At 38.3% G+C, this 20638-nt stretch overlaps 1 protein-coding gene across 4 annotated transcripts in view; it reads right to left on the bottom strand.

Moving 5' to 3' along the window:
* LOC126198988 (synaptosomal-associated protein 25) overlaps positions 1 to 20638 on the bottom strand; it is a 393632-nt gene that overhangs the window by 8078 nt on the left and 364916 nt on the right. For all 4 annotated transcript variants that reach the window (XM_049935684.1, XM_049935661.1, XM_049935678.1 and 1 more), the window contains 2 exons: positions 9312 to 9429; positions 8001 to 8129 (listed from right to left, as the gene is read on the bottom strand). In XM_049935684.1, the coding sequence (XP_049791641.1) occupies positions 8001 to 8129; positions 9312 to 9429 (247 nt within the window). The remainder of the gene's footprint in view (positions 1 to 8000; positions 8130 to 9311; positions 9430 to 20638) is intronic.

Genomic DNA, 20638 nt, shown 5'->3' with positions numbered 1-20638 from the left:
AAGCCCAGATCATGAAGATATCATCACTGAAACTGAACCAGGCCAGGGAGGCTAGGAAGGTTTCCTCTAGATGGCCCACAACCAGCCTGGCATAGTAGTGTGCCATGTGGGTTCCCATGACTGTGCTGCAGATTTGTTTTTATACCTTCCCTTCAAAGAAGTAGTTGTGTATTAGGAAAAGTCAGCAAGGTGTATGAGGAACGAGGTAGTGGATTAGGAGTGTGAAGGACATTGGAAAAGGTTGTGTTCAATAGCAGCAAAACCAGGGACATGAGGGATGTTGGTGTATGGGGAAATAGCATCAACAGTGACAAGTAGAATCCATGAGGTAAAGGGATGGGGTTGGTGGAGGGTCTGAAGAAAGTGGTTGGTATCTTTGGTGTGGGAGGTTAGGTTCTGATCAAGTGAATGCAGCTGTCAGTCAACGAAGGCCAAAAATTCCTTTAGTGGCGGCACAATAACCAGCTACAATCAGGCATCCAGGATTGTCATGTTGGTGAATTTTGGGGAGCATGTAGAAGGCAGGTGTGCAGGCTATCATAAGAATGAGGAAGGAAATTGATTTAGGGGAGAGTATCTAGCAAGAACCTAAGGATTTATGCAGGGATTGGAGGGTATGCTGGACTTCTGGGATGGGATCACTCTGGCACCCCCTCCATCCAATATTTTCTGCCCTCTGTCCTATCACCACCTCCCTATTCATATCCCATTGCCCAACTTGTGGGTCGCCCTCTGGCAATGCATCTGCCCATCTTTCCTTTTCCCTGCTCCTCCCCTTTACTGATCCCCCTCCCCCCCCTTTCCTCCCTGCACCACAGCCTTACAACTGTTGTGCCTGGCATCTTCTCATGCCTCCATCTAGTCCCTGCATGCTCCACCAGACAATACTCTTCTCTCTCCCCAACGACACCCTGCTATCTCTCTCCCTTTGCTGCCCCACTCCAGATTGTCACTCAACACGATAGTTGCATTCCAGTCCAAGCTGCCAGAGATGGCTGTCGTGTGTACTTTATGTATGCTTGCTGGTGTGAACATGTGTGTATTTTCTTTTCTGAAGAAGAAGGTGGCCAGAGCTAAACGTGTTAACATCTCTTTGTTGTGCTTGTCTGCAACTCAACATGTCATGTTTATGATGACTAGGAATGTATCCTTTCCTTAATATTATTTATTTCTCAACGTAGTCACCCCGGTGACAAACACATGACTAAGTGAGAGATCAGTTTGTTGATACTGTCATGGAGAATTTTTTACTTTGTTAATAGAGCACCAACCTCACCTCTGCTTGAACTGCTTCATCACTATCAAACTGAAGTCCTCTAAGGTGGTCTTTAAGTTTTGAAAATGGATGGAAATCATATGGGGCTAAGTCTGGACTGTACGGTGAGGGATCAATGACAGTGAACCCAAGGTATCCAACTCTTGCAGATGTCACAGTGATCATGCGTTGCCTGTTGCTGTCATGCTGAAAGAGAGTGCGCTCCACGTGTGGACGAAACGTTCAAATTCGTGTTTTCAGTTTTAGGGGTGTCTGGCAGCCATTTCTTATGCACTAACATAATTTCATTACATGCTGCCGTGTTACATGCTAAAATTTGGAACATTCTACTGGAAGATGGTTGCTCTTAATGCTGTCTTGATGCAATGCCACCATTCAACTTTGCCAACTGGGTGAGGTGGCACAGTGGTTAGCACACTGGACTCGCATTCGGGAGGACAACGTTTCAAACCCGCGTCCAGGCATCCTGATTTAGGTTTTCCATGATTTCCCTAAATCACTTCAGGCAAATGCTAGAATCACTCCTTTGAAAGGGCACAGCTTTCTTCTTTTCCCATCCTTCCCTTCTCCAATGAGATCGATGGCCTTATTTGGTCTCCTCCCCTCAAATCAACCAACCAACTTTGTCATTCAACACTGGATGGTAAGTGGTGGTTTTGGTGTGGTATACTTAGGGTCTTTGTGATGTGACTGAACAAATGACACAAAAACTGCCAGTGTCTGTTGGTGGTGGACTCCGAAAGTTGTGATCCATGATAATATGACTGCTAGCAAGACTTTCTGCTCAGATGTCTTTCCGTGGAACTGTCTGGCCACTATCATTGTTAAAAGATAGGTGAAGCCTTGAGAGACCAGATCAACATATATGTGTGACAAGTGACTGTCAACTTCCTTGAAAAGCTTGACAAGCAGTTGTATATTCTCAAATTTTTACCCATTGACAGTGAACATGTTTTTGTCCACAACTTTTGCTGTTGGCATCTCTGCGCCATCGAAATAATGTGGGAAGTACAGTGATAAGTGCTTTAAAAAAAAAGGCAGACTCTGTGTAATGAGTGGTTCATACGGTTTAAAACTGGCTAGACAGAAGTTCAGCATGCCCTTTGACGTCTACTGACAATGCTAATGTCAGGAACATCAAAACAACTGTGCATGCAAATCGAAGGCTGATTGTCCAAGAGATTGCAGAAAAATGCAACATTTCAGTTGGATCATGTCATTAAATCCTGAGACAGCATCTTGGAATGCATCATGTTGCCACAAAGTTCATCCCATGGCTCATGATCAAGACCAGAAATACCTTCACCTTGCAATCTGTGAAGAGCTTTTGGATTGCACAAATTAGAATGAGATGTTTCTAAGATAATCATAACTGATGAAGAGACCAGGGTCTATGGTTATGAAGTTGAGACCAAGATTCAGTCTTCACAGTGGGTCAGGAAAGGTTCACAAAGACCAAAAAAAGCTCGTCAGGTCAGGTCAAATATTAAAGCCATGCTGATAGTTTTCTTTGACTTTGAAGGATTAGTACATCATGAATTCATGCCAAAGGGACAAACCACTTAATGATGGTACTATCAGGACATGTTGCAACATCTGCAAGAAAATGTGAGAAGGGAACAGCCTGAAGTGTGGCAAGACAATTCATGCCTCCTGCATCACAATAACACACCTGCATATTCTTCCCTGTTAGTGCGTGACTATCGCACTAAAAACTAAATACCTGTGTTGCTCATTCTCTGTACACTCTAGACCTGTCCCCTGCAGACTTTTTTATTTCCACAGTTGAAAACCTGATTGAAAGAACAAAGATTTGCAGCCATAGATGAGATAAAAGAAAATTCGCAGTCAGCACTTCACGTGATCCAGCAAGGAGTATAGCAAGACTGCTTCTGGAAGTAGAAACTGCATTGGGAGCAGTGTACCAATGTGGAGGAGAGTATTTCATAGGAGACCATGCATGATAAGTAAAAGGTAAGCATGAAAAAATCCTGTGGACAAAGTTCCGGAACTTTTTGAACAGACCTTGTATTAATATGAAATGCTGGCTGGTAACAAGTCTCGGCATTTTTGCTGTGGATCAATTAGGAAAATTGAACTGTCAATAGGTACTTGTACAGATACTGTACTAGTGATTAAATTTCGCAGTCTAGCAATTTTGTTTTTATTTGACATCAGGCACCAGACCACATTGGTTCAAGTAATTGGTACCATTAATTGGCTGGCGAACATCTGCGAGAAGAAACGGCCATGGAAATCTTCGTCAACGGCCTATTTCAAAATTCAGTAGTCTTTCACCATATGTATTTACTACAGAACTGATTGCAGCATAAAGTTGCCATTTCTGAACACTTTTGTGGCCTAATATTGTCACCGGCAATATGGAAATGTCTGCTCTAGAACTGACCAAAAATCAAATACAATTGTTGTGATCTGTTATGAACAGGTGGCGAGATGATTCAGTCTCCTCACAACAGGTGAGCAGCATACCAGTTTTACATCTGAGCATTCACAGACTGTCAAGTAATAAATTAACATGGCAATGTGCATTTCTTTGAGCTCATTGAATTTATAATAATATCATTACTTGAAATGTTTCTGTGCACACCACAGTGATTTTTATCTGCTTCACTATCATCTACCAGCTAATAGTTTCTGGATCTGGTTGTCCTTCCGGATAGGAAAGTCTGTCATTCTGAGATGGGATGAAACAGTTTCTGTACTATGTACTAACTGATTGGTCATAATCTACAAATTTTCAGCTACAGAAGCCTTGCTTTAAGTTTCATATCTCAACTAGCTGCTAGTATAGAATGTACATTGGTAGGTAGTCATTGAAGAAATACGGTTTATAGAATATCATCAATTACTTGCATTCTTGCAAAAGCACGCATCTCTCCAAGCAAAGTGGATAGCTTTTTGTCTCTTATTTGTACTTCAATTAGTAACTTCTTAACTTTTCATGACCACTTCTTCAAATTCTGGGGTATGATGTGTTTTTAAGTTTTATATGGGGAAGCTGATAATGGTTTGGATGTGAAAACAGAAATCAGCTCAGCAACTTTGCCACGAGGAGATCCCAAAATGTAATGATATTTTGTCATCTTGCTGCAAACATTCGTGATGATACATTGGAACTCCACTTGCAAAAAGCATCTCTCTACTTTTTTGCCATCAAGGTGATATTTTATATTTTCACTGCCACACACAATAGTTCCATGCAGGCATCATTCAATGATGAGTTTGCCAGTTAAAAAAAAACATATCTGAAGTGCCGCAGTAAAATTGAAATAATGATTAGAGTGATTCTTGTGTATTTACCATCACCTCGGGGTCACCAGTTGTAAGGTCTAGTAACAGTAATTACTTTTTTCACACCACACAACAAAAACTACCAAGAATGCACATGTAACAACTTTTTAGTAACAGTTGCAAAGGAAATGTTAATCAGAGACACAAAAGGCTAATTACTCTAATGTGTATCTATAAATTTTACAGAGTTTACATTTCACTGTGTCCCTTACAGCCACAAGATCATGTTGAAATTTATGTGCTACAAATAAATCAGGGCTGTATCACCAAATCGGCGGTAAGTTTTTACCCGGCGGTAAGTTTTTACCTGATTGCATTCCTAGGAATTTCACTTTTAGCAGACCCTGGGTTTTGAGATGGATTTGAAGTTTGTTTCACCTTGGGTGGTTTTAATTTAAATTGTGTAAAATTATTTACAGGAAAATTATTTACAGGAAAATTATTGACAGAAAAATTATTGACAGAAAAATTATTGACAGAAAAATTATTGACAGAAAAATTATTGACAGAAAAATTATTGACAGAAAAATTATTGACAGAAAAATTATTGACAGAAAAATTGGTAGACACCGAGCTTGTGAAAGATCAGTTTAGGTTTGAAGAAATATTTGAACACATGAGGCAGTACTGACCCTACTACTTACTGTAGGAGATACATTGGAGGAAGGCAAACCTGTATTTACAGCATCTGAAATTTACAGAAATCTTTTCACAGTGTGGGCTGGACTACACACTTTGCAGTTCTGAGGGAAGCAGAGGAAAAAAAATATAGTGACCAAAATATCACCTCTAACTTGCACAGAAACCAAACTGCAGTTACAAGAGATGAAAGGGAAGCACTGAAGCACTGGCTAATAAGGAAACGGGACAGGGTTGTAGTCTACCCCAAATGTTATTCAACCTACAAGCCATACAGGAAACAAAGGAGAAATTTAGAAGGGAGTCAAAGTTCAGGTAGAGGAAACAAAAACTTTGTGGCTTGCCAGTGACATTTTAATTCTGTCAGAGATTGCAAAGGTCTTGGAAAAGCAGTTTAAGAGAATACATATTGTGTTGAAAAGAGGTTGTAAGTTGAACCTCCCAAAAGTACAAGGATAATGGAATGTGACTGAATTAAATCAAACAATGCTGAGCAAATTACATTAGGATATGGGACACTAAAAGTAGTAGATGAGTTTTGCTACTTGGGCAGTAAAATAACTGATTATAGCAAAAGAGTGCTGACTAGCTGTAGCAAGAAAAGTATTTATGAAAAAATGAATTTATTAATATCTGATATTAATTTAAGTCTTAGGAAGTCTTTTCTGAAGGTATTTGTCTTGTGTGTAGTGATGTATAGGAGTGATATGTGGATAATACATGATTCAGACAAGAAAAGAATAAAAGTTTTTGAAATGTGGTATAACAGAACAATGCTGACGATTAGATGGGTAGATCAATTAAAATAATGAGAAAGTACTGAATCGAATTGATGGGAAAAAAGTTTGACCCAATTTGACTACAAGGGAGGACTGGTTTCTGAGGCATCAAACTAACTGTAAATCTGTTAATGGAAAAGGGGGGAGGGCAGAGAGAGAGGTGGGAAGAGAGAGAGAGAGAGAGAGAGAGAGAGGTGGGAAAGGAGAGAGAGAGAGAGTGAGAGAGAGAGAGGTGGGAAGAGAGAGAGAGAGAGAGAGAGAGGTGGGAAGAGAGAGAGAGAGAGAGAGAGAGAGAGAGAGAGAGAGAGAGGTGGGAAGAGAGAGAGAGAGAGAGAGAGAGAGAGAGAGAGGTGGGAAGAGAGAGAGAGAGAGAGAGAGAGAGAGAGAGAGAGAGAGAGAGAGAGGTGGGAAGAGAGAGAGGGTAGAGAGAGGGAGAGGGAGGGAGAGGGAGGGGGAGGGTGGAGAGAGGGGGGACAGAGGGAGACAGAGGGAGGGAGAGTGGGAGTGTGGGCGGGAGGTAGAGGGGGGAAGGAGAGTGGAAGGAGGGAGGGAGGGTGAGTGGTGGCAGAGGGAGGGAGGGAGGGAAGGATGGAGGGAGAGTGGGGGAGGGAGAGGGAGGGAGAGTGGGTGGAGGGAGGGAGGGGGAGAGTGGGTGGAGGGAGGGAGGAGGAGAGTGGGTGGAGGGAGGGAGGGGGAGAGGGGGAGGGAGGGAGGGGGAGAGGGGGAGGGAGGGAGGGGGGGAGGGGGAGGGAGGGAGGGAGGGAGGGAGGGAGGGAGGGAGGGGGCGGCAGACAGAGGGGGGATTGTATATGGGGACCAAAGCTTGAACACAGTGAGCAAGTTCAAATGAATGTAGCTTGCAGCAGTTATGCAGAGATGATGAGGCTACCACACGATGGATTATCATGGGGATCTGCATCAAACCATTTTTTGGACTTAAGACAACAATTTGAAGCCACTTAGATTAAACCAGTTATGTAGTTTTTCTAGGGTATTTTTGATAGTTTGAGGAATTTGATCAGTACTGTTAGTTTTACTGATTACAGATGCATAATCTGCAAATACTGATTGACAGTGAATACTGAGCAGCAGATCATATACACAAAACGAAGATAATGTGACCTAAGAGTCAACCTTGGGGGATTACTACTGAAACGATTTTCCATTCTGACACCTAATTCCCTTTATATGACATTAATACCACTCTGACTTCAAATGGTTAGGTAGGACCTAAACCACCAATAAAATGCCCCTAATTCTGTATTTTTCAAGCTTAGAGAGTGAGAAGTGATGGATCACACTATCAGATCATAAAAAATTCGTGTCACATTTATAGATTTGTCTAGAGAGGAGTTGATTTTATCTAAATTTTCATCGACAGAAGGTGCTGAGTTTTTGAAGCCCACAATGATTTCTTGAAATCACACTATACTTATGTATCTAATTTTTAATGTGTTTCGTGACAACCTTTTCACACAGAGACTGGATGATGGTTCCCCATATGTTCTTTTGTACCTTTTTGACTTGTGGTTTAATTTGCATGTACTTCAGAGTATCTGGAAAACAGCCATCTTTGAAGGAAAGATCAAATGTCTTAGATAATGACTACTTTTTAACACTTTGGTGTTCCATCGCAGTCTACTGCTGTGTTACTTTTGATATACTTAATTTTGATACAGAATTTATTCGTAATTGTATCTTGTCTTAGTACCACCCCTCCAGCTACATTCATTATCTTTTTTTGTTACTTACCAACTACTACTGCACATTCATCAGTACTAGCATCCAATTTATATGTAGATGAACAGTCCTCATTTTTTTGCCTTCCCCTGACCCTATTTTCCATCAAGAACAAATAACTCCTTAAATGTGTCTTGGCCTTGTTGAAAGGATCACTCATTATTTTTCTTGCTAGCTCACTGATTAAGCAAAGTACTAATGCAAATATAAAAGTAATACAACTTAACCATATCCCAATATATTTCTGTTCTTACTTTGCAATGTAACCTCCTTGTGGACCAAGACCATTTCGGTCATCCATGACCCGCTGTGGCTGGTTGTTGACTACTTTGCCATCATCATTTCCTTTCCAGGTACCTTCATCTTCTTTGAAAGATGCAGACCTACAGAACAGAATAACAAATAGTGATTTACTTAATTTGAACTCTCCTCCAGCAGCCAAAATGCACAAATTTATGGTTTGTTTAAGGTACGCATTGTAACATACTAATATTCTTAAATATTTTGGCTAGAACTGTATTCTGAGTAACCAACAAAATTAAGCAAAGTATGTACACCAAAACTAAATTTTCTCAAAAAAAAGATGAAATTTGACAATAACAAACTTTTTACAATATATGTTTGAAATATTCCACTCGGCTGTCTTTATTTATGATGTTCATATTTATATTATGTTATCAACTATTTAGCTATTTGACTGCATCCTCTGATGTCCATCAGGCTGCCCAAATCAGTTGCCCATAGAGTACTTTGAACAACTCAGGTATCATATACATAAAAGCCTCGATCTATTAAATGTGAGTGGTTGCAAATCATGTAAGAGAGATAAAGACCTGTACTGAGCTTATATCTTGCTCACAGGAAAAAACATTACATGAAACTGCCAAAACAGAATGCACACAATGCACAACTGAAACAATCAAACAATATCTTGCACATTAGGGGCTAAACAGTGAGCCTATTGGCTCTAAACAGTTGATACATTCAATATTAGATCATGGCACAACACAGATGTGGAACTTTCATAACCCTGTAAACGCAGGGAAATAAATTTTTATGTGGTACACATGTCCCGATGGTCACAAAAAAGTAATATATGAACCATGCAGTCACAGGTTCATACAGGATAGCAGGTTTCATATATTAAATCCTAAGTTCTTATATCTTCAGTTGGCTTGTACAATGCATCCTCTATGTCTGCACTAGTTGAGTTGTTCTAGAAACTTTCTGGCTGAATGGTTTGGACAGACATATAGAAATCTGTGGATGGAATTTTATAGCTCTGAAGTCTATAATGTACTACAAATATTATTAACCTAATAATGACACCCAAGCAGAATATTTCAAGTCTATATCATTACTACATACAGCTGAATGCTCTAGCAGATCATCTGGAAAGATGGAAGAAAGATTTTGCATCATTAACATTGGACTGCAGAATCTAACAGTGCTGTTCTTTATTTCTTAAAAAATAATTACATGTTCCAGGCTATACTTACAGCTAAAATATTGAATGTTTGTATAAGAAAAATTTCACTTTTGGTTTCACATTTACTATTACTTACTTATTGCATGGTAACACACAAAGACCACAACATTTTTCCATGCCTGTGAGATTCTTTTCTGCTTCTCGCATATCAGCATTGATCTGGTCCATCCCCTCCTCAATGCGGTCCAGTTGCTCTGTAGCAAATTTTATGGCCATTAATTTAAACAGGTTTGAAATTAACATGGGAATAAATTTTATTCAGAGGCATAACTGACTTCATAATGTTTCTTTACTTTATGTATTGCTTATTTATTCTATTTCCTAAATAGCAAAACATTCCAGTATCTTAGATGATAGCCACAATGGGTCTACAGCACTTTTAATGAATAGTTAATAATTAGTATAAAATGCACCAGTGGCTACGAGGGTGATGGTGTAGGCCTACTTTTTACAGAGGCTTTAATTCATTATTTGAACATTTTAGAGTTATGATAAAATAAGGCCAAAAGCTTATCATCTACACATCAAAGCTATTTAGTAGTTTATGAAGATTGCACTGCCATGATACCCAACTTATATTAGAGTGTGTTCTTTAGTATACAGGGGTGAACAAAAATATGGAACCGCAAATACACAACACATTACCATGTCAAATACGGTGTAGGAAACCCAGTGGCATTCAAAATAGCTTCCAGTCACCTCAGAATGGATAAGTACAGGCCCTGAATGGTTTTCAGGGCAATGTTATACTATTGTTACTGCAAACTAGAGGCAAGTTCAGGTAATGATTGAATAGTAGAGCGATCACACGCCCTTCTCTCCAAAGCAGACCACAAAGGTGCAATAATATTGAAGTATGGAGACTATGATGGCCAGGGAGGATGTGGCAATTAATCCTTGCACCCAAAAAACCATTCCTGGATGATATGAGTTGAATGAACTATGAACTAGGTCCCTGTCATCTCTGAACATAGCACCACCATTGGGGAACAAACACTGTATCACGGGACGGACCTGATAAGGCAAGTGGTCACATAATCCTTGTCAGTAACATAGCTTGCAGAGTGCCCATGAGGCCCATATAATACCATGATATGGCTGCCCAAATCACCATCAAACCGCCACCATGTTTTACTTTGGGGAAAAACTCTACCAGAAGTAGGAAACAGTGTGGAACTCAATCAAATTATTTTCATTCATTGCTGTGAAATTAAGGTTTAATGGCTTTAACATCATATTTTCCTGTTACGAGCATGTGCACCACTGATGTGTGGTTTTGAAATTGCAACTTGCCCTGAAATTGCCAGCTTATGGAATTCCCTTTGTGTTGTTTTGGTGCTGACAGGGTTCGTAAGTGCGATATTCCATTTTTGCAGTAATTTTGCACTGCTGTCCTCTTTTTTTTTTTGTAACGGTCCTCTTCAATAGCTGTTTGTCACTATCTCTCAACACACACACTTTCACCCACATTGTGTGAGCTGATTTTTTCCACTTTCCCTACATGTGGTATAAATCTTCAATATGATGCCTCTTCAAGCACACAACGCTTTGGCTACCTTTAGTCACATTGAAAATCTCTTAGCACTGACATAATGCACTCCCAACTTCATGGAACACTGTTCTGATTATGACAGACACTTTCAATGTAGTGAGGACATCGCACAGCTGCAGTTCATGGTGAGAACAGGACACTGCATGCTTGACTAGCATCTACATATATATATTTAAGCATTTCTTGTGATGTTTCCATATTTTTGCCCAACCCCTGCAATTTCAGCAGCCAGTAATTAATAGGCCATTAGTTTTACCTCTTATACAGGGTGATTCAAAAAGAATACCACAAATTTAAAAATGTGTATTTAATGAAAGAAACATAATATAACCTTCTGTTATACATCATTACAAAGAGTATTTAAAAAGGTTTTTTTTCACTCAAAAACAAGTTCAGAGATGTTCAATATGGCCCCCTCCAGACACACGAGCAATATCAACCCGATACTCCAACTCGTTCCACACTCTCTGTAGCATATCAGGCGTAACAGTTTGGATAGCTACTGTTATTTCTCGTTTCAAATCATCAATGGTGGCTGGGAGAGGTGGCCGAAACACCATATCCTTAACATACCCCCATAAGAAAAAATCGCAGGGGGTAAGATCAGGGCTTCTTGGAGGCCAGTGATGAAGTGCTCTGTCACGGGCTGCCTGGCGGCCGATCCATCGCCTCGGGTAGTTGACGTTCAGGTTTCATAACTAACCTTTTTCGTAGGACTCTCAATACAGTTGATTGTGGAATTTGCAGCTCTCTGCTAGCTCTGTGAGTCGATTTTCCTGGGCTGCGAACAAATGCTTGCTGGATGCGTGCTACATTTTCATCACTTGTTCTCGGCCGTCCAGAACTTTTCCCTTTGCACAAACACCCATTCTCTGTAAACTGTTTATACCAACGTTTAATACACCACCTATCAGGAGGTTTAACACCATACTTCGTTCGAAATGCACGCTGAACAACTGTCGTCGATTCACTTCTGCCGTACTCAATAACACAAAAAGCTTTCTGTTGAGCGGTCGCCATCTTAGCATCAACTGACGCTGACGCCTAGTCAACAGTGCCTCAAGCGAACAAATGTGCAACTAAATGAAACTTTATAGCTCCCTTAATTTGCCGACAGATAGTGCTTAGCTCTGCCTTTTGTCGTTGCAGAGTTTTAAATTCCTAAAGTTGTGGTATTCTTTTTGAATCACCCTGTACTTTAACTACTTATGCAGAACTTGTGTGACACAACCACAAACAACATGTAACATTTCTGTAGGCTACAAGTCAATTAATAGGTGTGTACAAGTGAAACAAATGATGGTCAGGTACAGATGTCTACATGAATTCACACATCAGGTCCATCTCACTCAAAGAAGAGCTTGCAGGAGGCAAAACATTCTTATGATGGACATGAAAGTATTGAAGATAATCACAGAAGTTGTGTATAAATTTCATGCAATTTCTATAGACAATTTTGTCATGAAATATCTGAGCCAAGTTTGTGGAGAATACCACATCATCAGCTGCCCAGTATGTCTGATGTGCACTCTTTGTACATTGCCAATATTGCATAAAATAGCAAATTATTTTACTGTGAAATGCACTTGCATCTGAATCACAAGGTCATCTATAGTTTCTCATTTAACCTGGTCAAACTAACAGCCACAGTGTGGTCACCTTTCACCCCAACAGGATTCTCCCTCTTTCCCCATATTATGAGTTTATACTGTTCATGGAGCTTGTATGTCTCTGTACTGACATCATATTGCTTTAAATATAACAACCCAAGTTACCATGGATTGTTATTTCCATCACCACAACTCCTCTATCACTATCACGTTCCTTGCAAAAGTAATTTCCACCTCTTGTCACTAGGTATGCTGTTTCTCACGGGGTCTTGAAAAATAAATTTTGTTTTTAAAATTTCTAACCACTGTTTTTGCTTTCTTCAATGGAAGTAATTTTCATGTTTTTCTGGGTGCTGTGTATATTTATTACTTTTTCCAACATATTAACCAAAGTTTACCAACTTTGACTACAGATACTTTAGAAATTTTCTTTGTTCCTTTTTATCTCATACTTGATTGTATCTGTTGCGGTCTTCTTTCCACAGTTCTAGTAGAATATCTGTTCTGAACTCGTTCTGGTGTTTGTATTATTGTGTAAAATAGAATTCAGTGTTTTTAGTCGCTATTGGAGGAAGCCTTAGGCAAGGTAGTGACAACTGCTTATGAATCAGAATATGTCCTCAATATGTGCTACTCTGCAATTGTCCCTTCTATTAACATGCGACAGACAACCATTCACACCCACTTTATGATTCTAATAAATTCGCGCCTATTTCATTTGATTCTTACTCTAACTGGGGGGGGGGGGGGGGGGGGGCAACATTTTGTTTTCCGTATATGAAGATTGGTGAACAGTATTACTTGGCACTATTAATTTGTGTGTATGAGTGAGGAAGTTTGATGCTTTTGGTCTCCTATCAAATGGTCTTGTTATTGCTCTGGACTGATTTGAGCTAGTTTTCTACACAAAGTTTTGTAAATTGATCCTCCTTCACTGATCATCTATTCTAGTGTTTACAATTGTTTATGTAATTTTACTGAGTTTTTTAAAATGTGATGTACCAATCCTGCAATTTTCTTGTTGTGTGTTTTCTGTTTCTGACTACATTACATTGGCAGCATATTAGGCATATGAAGTAATTAATCAACAAAGTGAAACTTAATTTTTACACCAGTCAACAGTTGAATAGTAAAAATAATGGCATGTCAAAACAAAAAAGCATAATGAAAACCAAAGAAATCAATGTATGAGTGAAGTGTGGTTAACAGTGTAATGAACTTTTAGGAGTAAAGATAATGTGTTATTTTCTTATAAAAAGAAAGTTGCATACCAAAAATACCATACAAAATTAAATGCCAGTAATGAGAATTATGTGACAACAATACATTTCATTTACAAGTGTGTGTGTGTGTGTGTGTGTGTGTGTGTGTGTGTGTGTAGGGGCAGCCCAACATGCAGTAACAAAAATGAAAACACATTTACCAGATTGCCCATGTAGCTCAGTTATTAGGGTTTCTTCCACATACTGATGTGTGTATGAACAGTATCAAATAGACGAGTGTGTGTGTGTGTGTGTGTGTGTGTGTGTGTGTGTGTGTGTGTGTGTGAGAGAGAGAGAGAGAGAGAGAGAGAGAGAGAGAGAGAGAGTGAGAGAGAGCAATCTGTCTGTGTAGGGTACTCATGAGCTGTTTATTACAGATATTAAAGTGTAATATAGTGAGGGAGATACAGCTATGTCTTAAGCTGTTAACAAGATAATATAGTAGAAAGAAATACCAAATGACATGACGAAATTTAACAACCAAAACAAGAAAATTTTTCAAATCCCAAAAGATCTAAGTAAAATATATTGAGAAAATGAAATGGCAGATTGTCACAGTTAAGCTAGATATTAGTTTGCACTGTTGGTTATTTCTGCCATACACTATATTCTTTGTGTATGGACACAAAACCTGAAGGATCCCCCATCTTTGAATCACAAAACTGAAGACCTATCTGAAGCAGTGATGAGAGAGTTAGGAAAAAAAGAAGGGTTCATGAACAGAAAATTAACAAGCAAAATGATGAAACTTGGGAGGGGAAAATCTATTAAGACGCTAGTGACACTCATAAACAAATGTATTTAGGCTGGGAAGACACCTAACATCAGGAAAAATACAGACACGATAGCACTAGTCGAGGAGGTGACAGAAAATTATGAGAATTACCTTCCCCTAAGTCTTCTAGCACATCTTTGCAAGCTTCTGACAAAAATATTAACCAACCAACTAACTGATTCACTGAACAACTGCATTTCCACTGGCAGTTGAACAAGCAGAATTTCATAAAGGTTATGCAACCTCCCCCTTGAAAGGACCATAGAATAAAGTGTTTGCATAGATATGAAATTTGTATAGAAATTGGTTCAATGGAAATAAGGATAATCATGAATGCCCTAGGAATGCCATTATCAATCTTAATTGTGCAAGAATCTGAAACAGAATTTGTGAATAGGCAACACAGTCAGAATAAGTGAAGACCTATGTACTGACAAGTTCTCAATCAACTAACGAGTTCCTAAAGGGATTATTATATTTCTGAAGTTGTTTACCCTAATAACGGAAGGTGTATTGACATCATGCTCATAAGTGAAGACTTAACACAATCACTAACTATGATTCAGAAACTAAAAGCTGTCTCTAAGCAGGTGGTTTGGTTATGAATGCAGCTAAATTTGTGTGTCCAGACAACCCATCTATTAAAACTGACAACGAAGTCCCTGAAGCATCTCTGAACACATCTAATTTTGATATGTGCAACACATCACGGACAAGTACTTGTGATACCAAGAATTAGACAATGTGTTACAGCATGGTCTGTGACAGAGCCAGAGCAGGAGTAGTCACATGTACATCGTAGCTGAGCATAATAGAATAAATGGCACAAAGGAAGCCCACATAGCAGTCAAAAGCTATGTAATAAAATCTAATAAATGCCAAATCCTCTTCTAACTCACCTAGCCCAGAATGGTAAAAAATATGAAGACTTTTTAACAAAGTATTTCTGCAATTTACAGCAAAAATAAATATCGCTATGGACATAAAGTTAGCAACAAAACTAACAGTAATTTTGGAACAGTAGCTGATTTGTATGATTTGGCAACATAATTAGTGCCCCATGCCTCACTGACTGTATCAAAATGATGATGTGAAAGCGATCTTAAGCTTGATTATGAAGTTTATCTACATGCAAACTTTGTACTGATGACTATTCTTTATGCATATTACTAAATATCATATCAGTGTTTTCATGCAGTTTATGAATACATTATGCTGAAGTGGTATAATTTTTTTACAGCATTTTGATTTATTTTCACTGTGCATGATTAGCAACAGAGTGCTTTTGTTAAAAGCATTTAATTGTTGCACTGACATTGAATTAGCAATACAGACAGTGTTGAGTTAGGTATATTGCATAGTTTTAACTTTGGGACAATGTACGCAGATTGGTGTAAAGTTGATAAATTCCTTATTAGGAATCTAAACACTGATTCTATTTAACTTTCCACAACATAATTTTGTTTGGCCTCTCACACCAGAGCTTTGGCAGAAGTAAACAAACTTTAGTTGGCATACTTGCACAGAAGCACAATTAGTGAGGTCACATTCTAACCCAAACTTTAAATTACTGTCATCAAAGAAGTCATGAAAGCAGGCACTTGACAGTGAGACACTGTTGAGGAGTATGTTTCATATTTTATACCATGACAGCAATGCAACTATATATCATTGGCACTGAGGTAATGTTTGGTAACAGGGAGGGGTGGGGGCATTAATAAAGTATTTCCATCAGCAGAATTCCATTAACTCTTTGACAATCAGTTGCTTTCCTGGCAAAAATAGTGCTGGTGTGTTGAAAGCTCTGAATTTTATAAAGATTTAATGCAAAACATTCACCAACAACATTTTATAAAAAACATTTTATAAAATAACAATAAGGCAGACTTGAGAATTTTCCAATTACTCTACACTTGCATACTGTAATTGTGGTGACTGAATAGGGGTGTTTTGGGAGGATAACATTTGTTTGTTTGTTTATTTATCTCTATGCAAAACATTACTGGAAAGGGGGCAGGGGGGGAGGGCAGCAGATAACAGGTTTGAATGCAGGCCTTAACCATTATTCTATTGCAGTAAAGCATTAATGCATCTCTTCTGTGTAAGAAGACATATTTGTTTACTCTCATTAACTACACAGAATGTCAATCCTCCTATAACAATGCTAAGCAATAGATAACATATCAGTATACTACTGATGCTCTTGCTCTACCATTAGCACATATTCTTGAACCAGTAAATATTTCACCACACTTTCCTGTATAATACTGCTTGTTTGTCACCCACTGATAACACCCTTAAAAACGGGCATTTCCTTATCTTGGCAGGTGATACTGTAGATGTTACATTAAGTGGAATATAACATAGTTATAAAACAAGTTATGCAGTTCAGTTTTTACATAAAGAGCTTACTCCACTGTGCGGAGCTACAGTTTTAAGGAAAGTTTTACATTTCACTGACAAATCAAGCTTCCAACACACACATTTCTAGAAGTTAGCTACCAAATAAGCTACTATGTTTGCCATTTAATATAAGTACTAGCAATTATTCAACACACCCGATACATTCAAAAAGAAATGGGCCAGAGACTGTAAACAGATAGCCACTGGAAAGATCAGAAGTTCATAATATTGCCTGCTGAACAAGGTGCAGACCCTGTAACAGTGCTAAGGTCTCAAACTCTCCACTAAAGGGACATGAGCCCACACCCACATATGGTATGTGATAACAGAGCAAGCATAGATGTATGTCAACTGTTCACCACACTTTGCCATTATGGAAACAGTGAAATGAAAAGTTCAAATAAGAGCAAAGGGGCATAGTGTATTTCCTAACAGTGGAAGAAGTGCGGGAAATGAAAATTCATTGAAGAATCATTCAAATGTATGGAGGGCACTATGTCCATCGCAAGGATCGAATCAGAGAAAGACATATGTCGTTGCCCAATGACGCACAGTCTCAAAAGCCAGACCACATTACTGATGCCATTGTCCAGCACACAGATGCCCTCATTATTCAAGACCAATGAGTTACAGTAGCAGCCACTGCCACAGAGGCCAGATTGAGTGTCAGAAGTGTCATGAGGACAGACTGAAATTTTGCAAAGAGTGCCTCTCAGTCTTGGAACAGCAAGCATGTACAACAGGGCCTTCCTTTAACATGTGCATCATCATATCAAGGAAGTAAATGGATGCGAGATGTGGTGTCATCACTTCAAACCCAAGTCAAAACAAACTTTTCAGTGGAAACAGGCAGTGTCACTGCCATGTAAAAAATTCAAGGCCATCAACATATATGAGGGAAAGGTTATCTTCACCTTCTTTGAATGAAAAGACCCCCTCTTCCTGACTTCCTGCTGTCTGGCGTAAAGATTAGTGTGCAAAAATAGTCTCAAACCTTAACCCATCCTGCACAAAGTGGTCAAATTGAACCGACCAGGGCAACACACCCACAGTGTCATCCTGCTCTATGACAATACAAGGACCTATACAACAAATGCTGTTAATGTGCTCCTCGAGAGATTCTCACTCACCCTTCATTCCATCCAGACATGTCTCCCTGTGATTATGCCATTTTTTGGTGAGGTATAGAAAGTTCAGAGAGGCAAATAATTCATTACTGATGAGGACATCAACCAGAACATTCATAACTGGTTCATAACACAACCTCAAGAACTTCACATGTGACCATTTACTGCCTTATGCCACAGTGAGAAATGCCTCAACAGTGCTGGGCAATATTTTTAGTACAAGTTCCTGTTTACAGGCCTCCAGCTCTTTTTTTTTATTGCCCCCTCATATAATAACTAATATGGAAAGGTATTTAAGACTTTTTTTTAAAAGGAATGCCTATTATTTTAATAGAAACAACTTTGAAGAGAGTACATGTATAGGGAGGAGAAACACAAAAGAGGAGTTGAAAAAAAAAAACTAATTTCTTCTTAAATAGTGACAAAGTTAATCCATAGCGGTAAAGCAATTTAAAAAAGGGAATTGAAAGTCTTGTTCTGAATATGCATAATCACATTTCTTTAGATTAAACGGCATGACATATTTGTTACTTTGTACTGTCATTCTAATCTATCTGCAGACCCTTCACCATAAAAAATGGAAAGCACTATATTGTGTAGAACATACACAACACTGTGCTTTTCATTTATTATTATGCCATTTTACCAAGAAGTGCTGGAAGAATCAGTTAACAAGAATCTATATCATTTTTATACCACAAGCTTGTGAAAATTACATTCACCTTTAAGGTACTGTTTTGTTAGTAAGTAGATTTATAAATGCAATTATGATTCCAGCTGCAAATTTTGCAATGCGGTAGTAGTAGTTACATTGTAATAATAATAAAAGTTTTCTACATTATTGCCTCCTCCATTCTACTTATGATATTTTACATTGTAATCTGAATCATAACATACCTTCCATATACAGTCAGAGCTGTTTGCTGGACTCAGTTGAAACAGCCAGATAAATCAATTCTATATTTAATCTTAAATAGTTACTTTACAGTACCTCTGAAGCATCAGTATACTGTAGCTCTTCATGTAAATTTCCACTTTTTCAGTTTTCACAGTTCTTACAGAACCGCACACGTCATTTTTTCCCCAACTGTATTAAATGTATGCCTCTTGCACAAAGTACTGCATAACTCGACACAAGCTGTCACCAACAACTATCACTAGAGTCACTACCCATTCTTCTCTTGTACAATACAATTACATCATGGCAGTGTGAAAGTCTGCAGTTGCCTTAAAAATATTTCCACTGGTGCAAACTAATTTTACAGTTTTAATTTTAAAGTATCGACAATATACACATATGGACATACATAACTACCCTAACTAGGTAAAGCTCAGCAAAGAAATCAGCGAACTAAGTTGTTTTATTGTGTTCCATATATCAGCTTTCAACAGCCTCTGTCTTCTGAATGACTAAAGAAGTAGCTAGCCTATGTCATCTACAGCTGCATCTAATACATGCTCAACTCTTTACACACACATCCCTCCTACAGACTACTGTGCTTGACCTGGCATTTTGGGATATAAAATATTCCAGTTCCCATGAACAATAATTTATATATGCTCTCTTTATAAACAGAGAGAATTGCATCTGAAACTGATTAACAAACTGAATGTTATTCAGAATAACAACTCCCATAAGTTAATATTCTTCTGCAACCAGGTTAAGCATATGTAATCTACCACTTCTCGACTATAAGGCACAAAGACAGTACAAAACTGATTGTTCACATAAAACTGTGTGGCAGTAATGAGTAAACTGTGCACAGCAAAGTATGTTTCTTTTTAAAGAAATGACTAGAAGAGGATACTACAAACTGAGTTTTACAAAAATCTGAGAGACGGTGTGGGCATATGGTGAAAACTGTTGAAATGTTTAACTGTGCTACATAGACATAGAAAGCTTGAAAACAAATTTCAGTCGAACATTAAATCGAAGCAATTGAAACTTAAGCAACGTATTGACAACTATAAATGCAGTCTTCTTTTACATATGGTACATTAAATATGAAGTCTTCACAGAATATCAAAAGCCACAGCAAGAAAAATAATTCTTGATTTACAGTAAGGTTCTTCCAAAAAATAAAACTTCCCACTGTAGTATACAGCAGACACTAATTTTTCTTCCAAACCAGTTTAGCTGAAAGGGATGGTAATACTAACTATGAGATTGGACCAAACTGATTTTAAGCTTTTTATGCTTCTGAGCTTATATCTCATTACAGTGTCAGAAACTGTAAATGTCATTTGAAATAGAGCTACATATTATACATATATACGCTGATAAAAATGCTACTAGTAAACCAGAATGATTACTGATCATTTGTAGTATCACTGTAAGTACAGTAACCATAGTGTAGCTAGCAGCTTTGTCTTGCCTGATGCAGGTGCAAGTCACATTTCAAATATCTTTAATTTTACTATCTCAATCCAACCATAAAACTGTTACTAGTCGTGATGTTTTCTTATCAGTATATTTGACTTCTTTGTTCAATAGGTAGCAAGGGAAATGTTTTCACAATGTAATATGCAAATGTGTAAACCACTTTTTTATGAACAAATGCAATAGACAATAAAGTAGATCATAAAGATATTTTATATTCCAAGCAAGTGACTACTTTTCTATGTCAAAATACCTTTTCAAAATGCTGTAAGGTGAAGTTAAGACACAAAAAGG

Source organism: Schistocerca nitens, chromosome 1 (assembly GCF_023898315.1).
Source record: "Schistocerca nitens isolate TAMUIC-IGC-003100 chromosome 1, iqSchNite1.1, whole genome shotgun sequence".
Classification (NCBI taxonomy): domain Eukaryota; kingdom Metazoa; phylum Arthropoda; class Insecta; order Orthoptera; family Acrididae; genus Schistocerca; species Schistocerca nitens.
The sequence above is the reverse complement of the archived record's forward strand: the minus strand, read 5'-3'. Positions and strand labels throughout refer to the sequence as shown.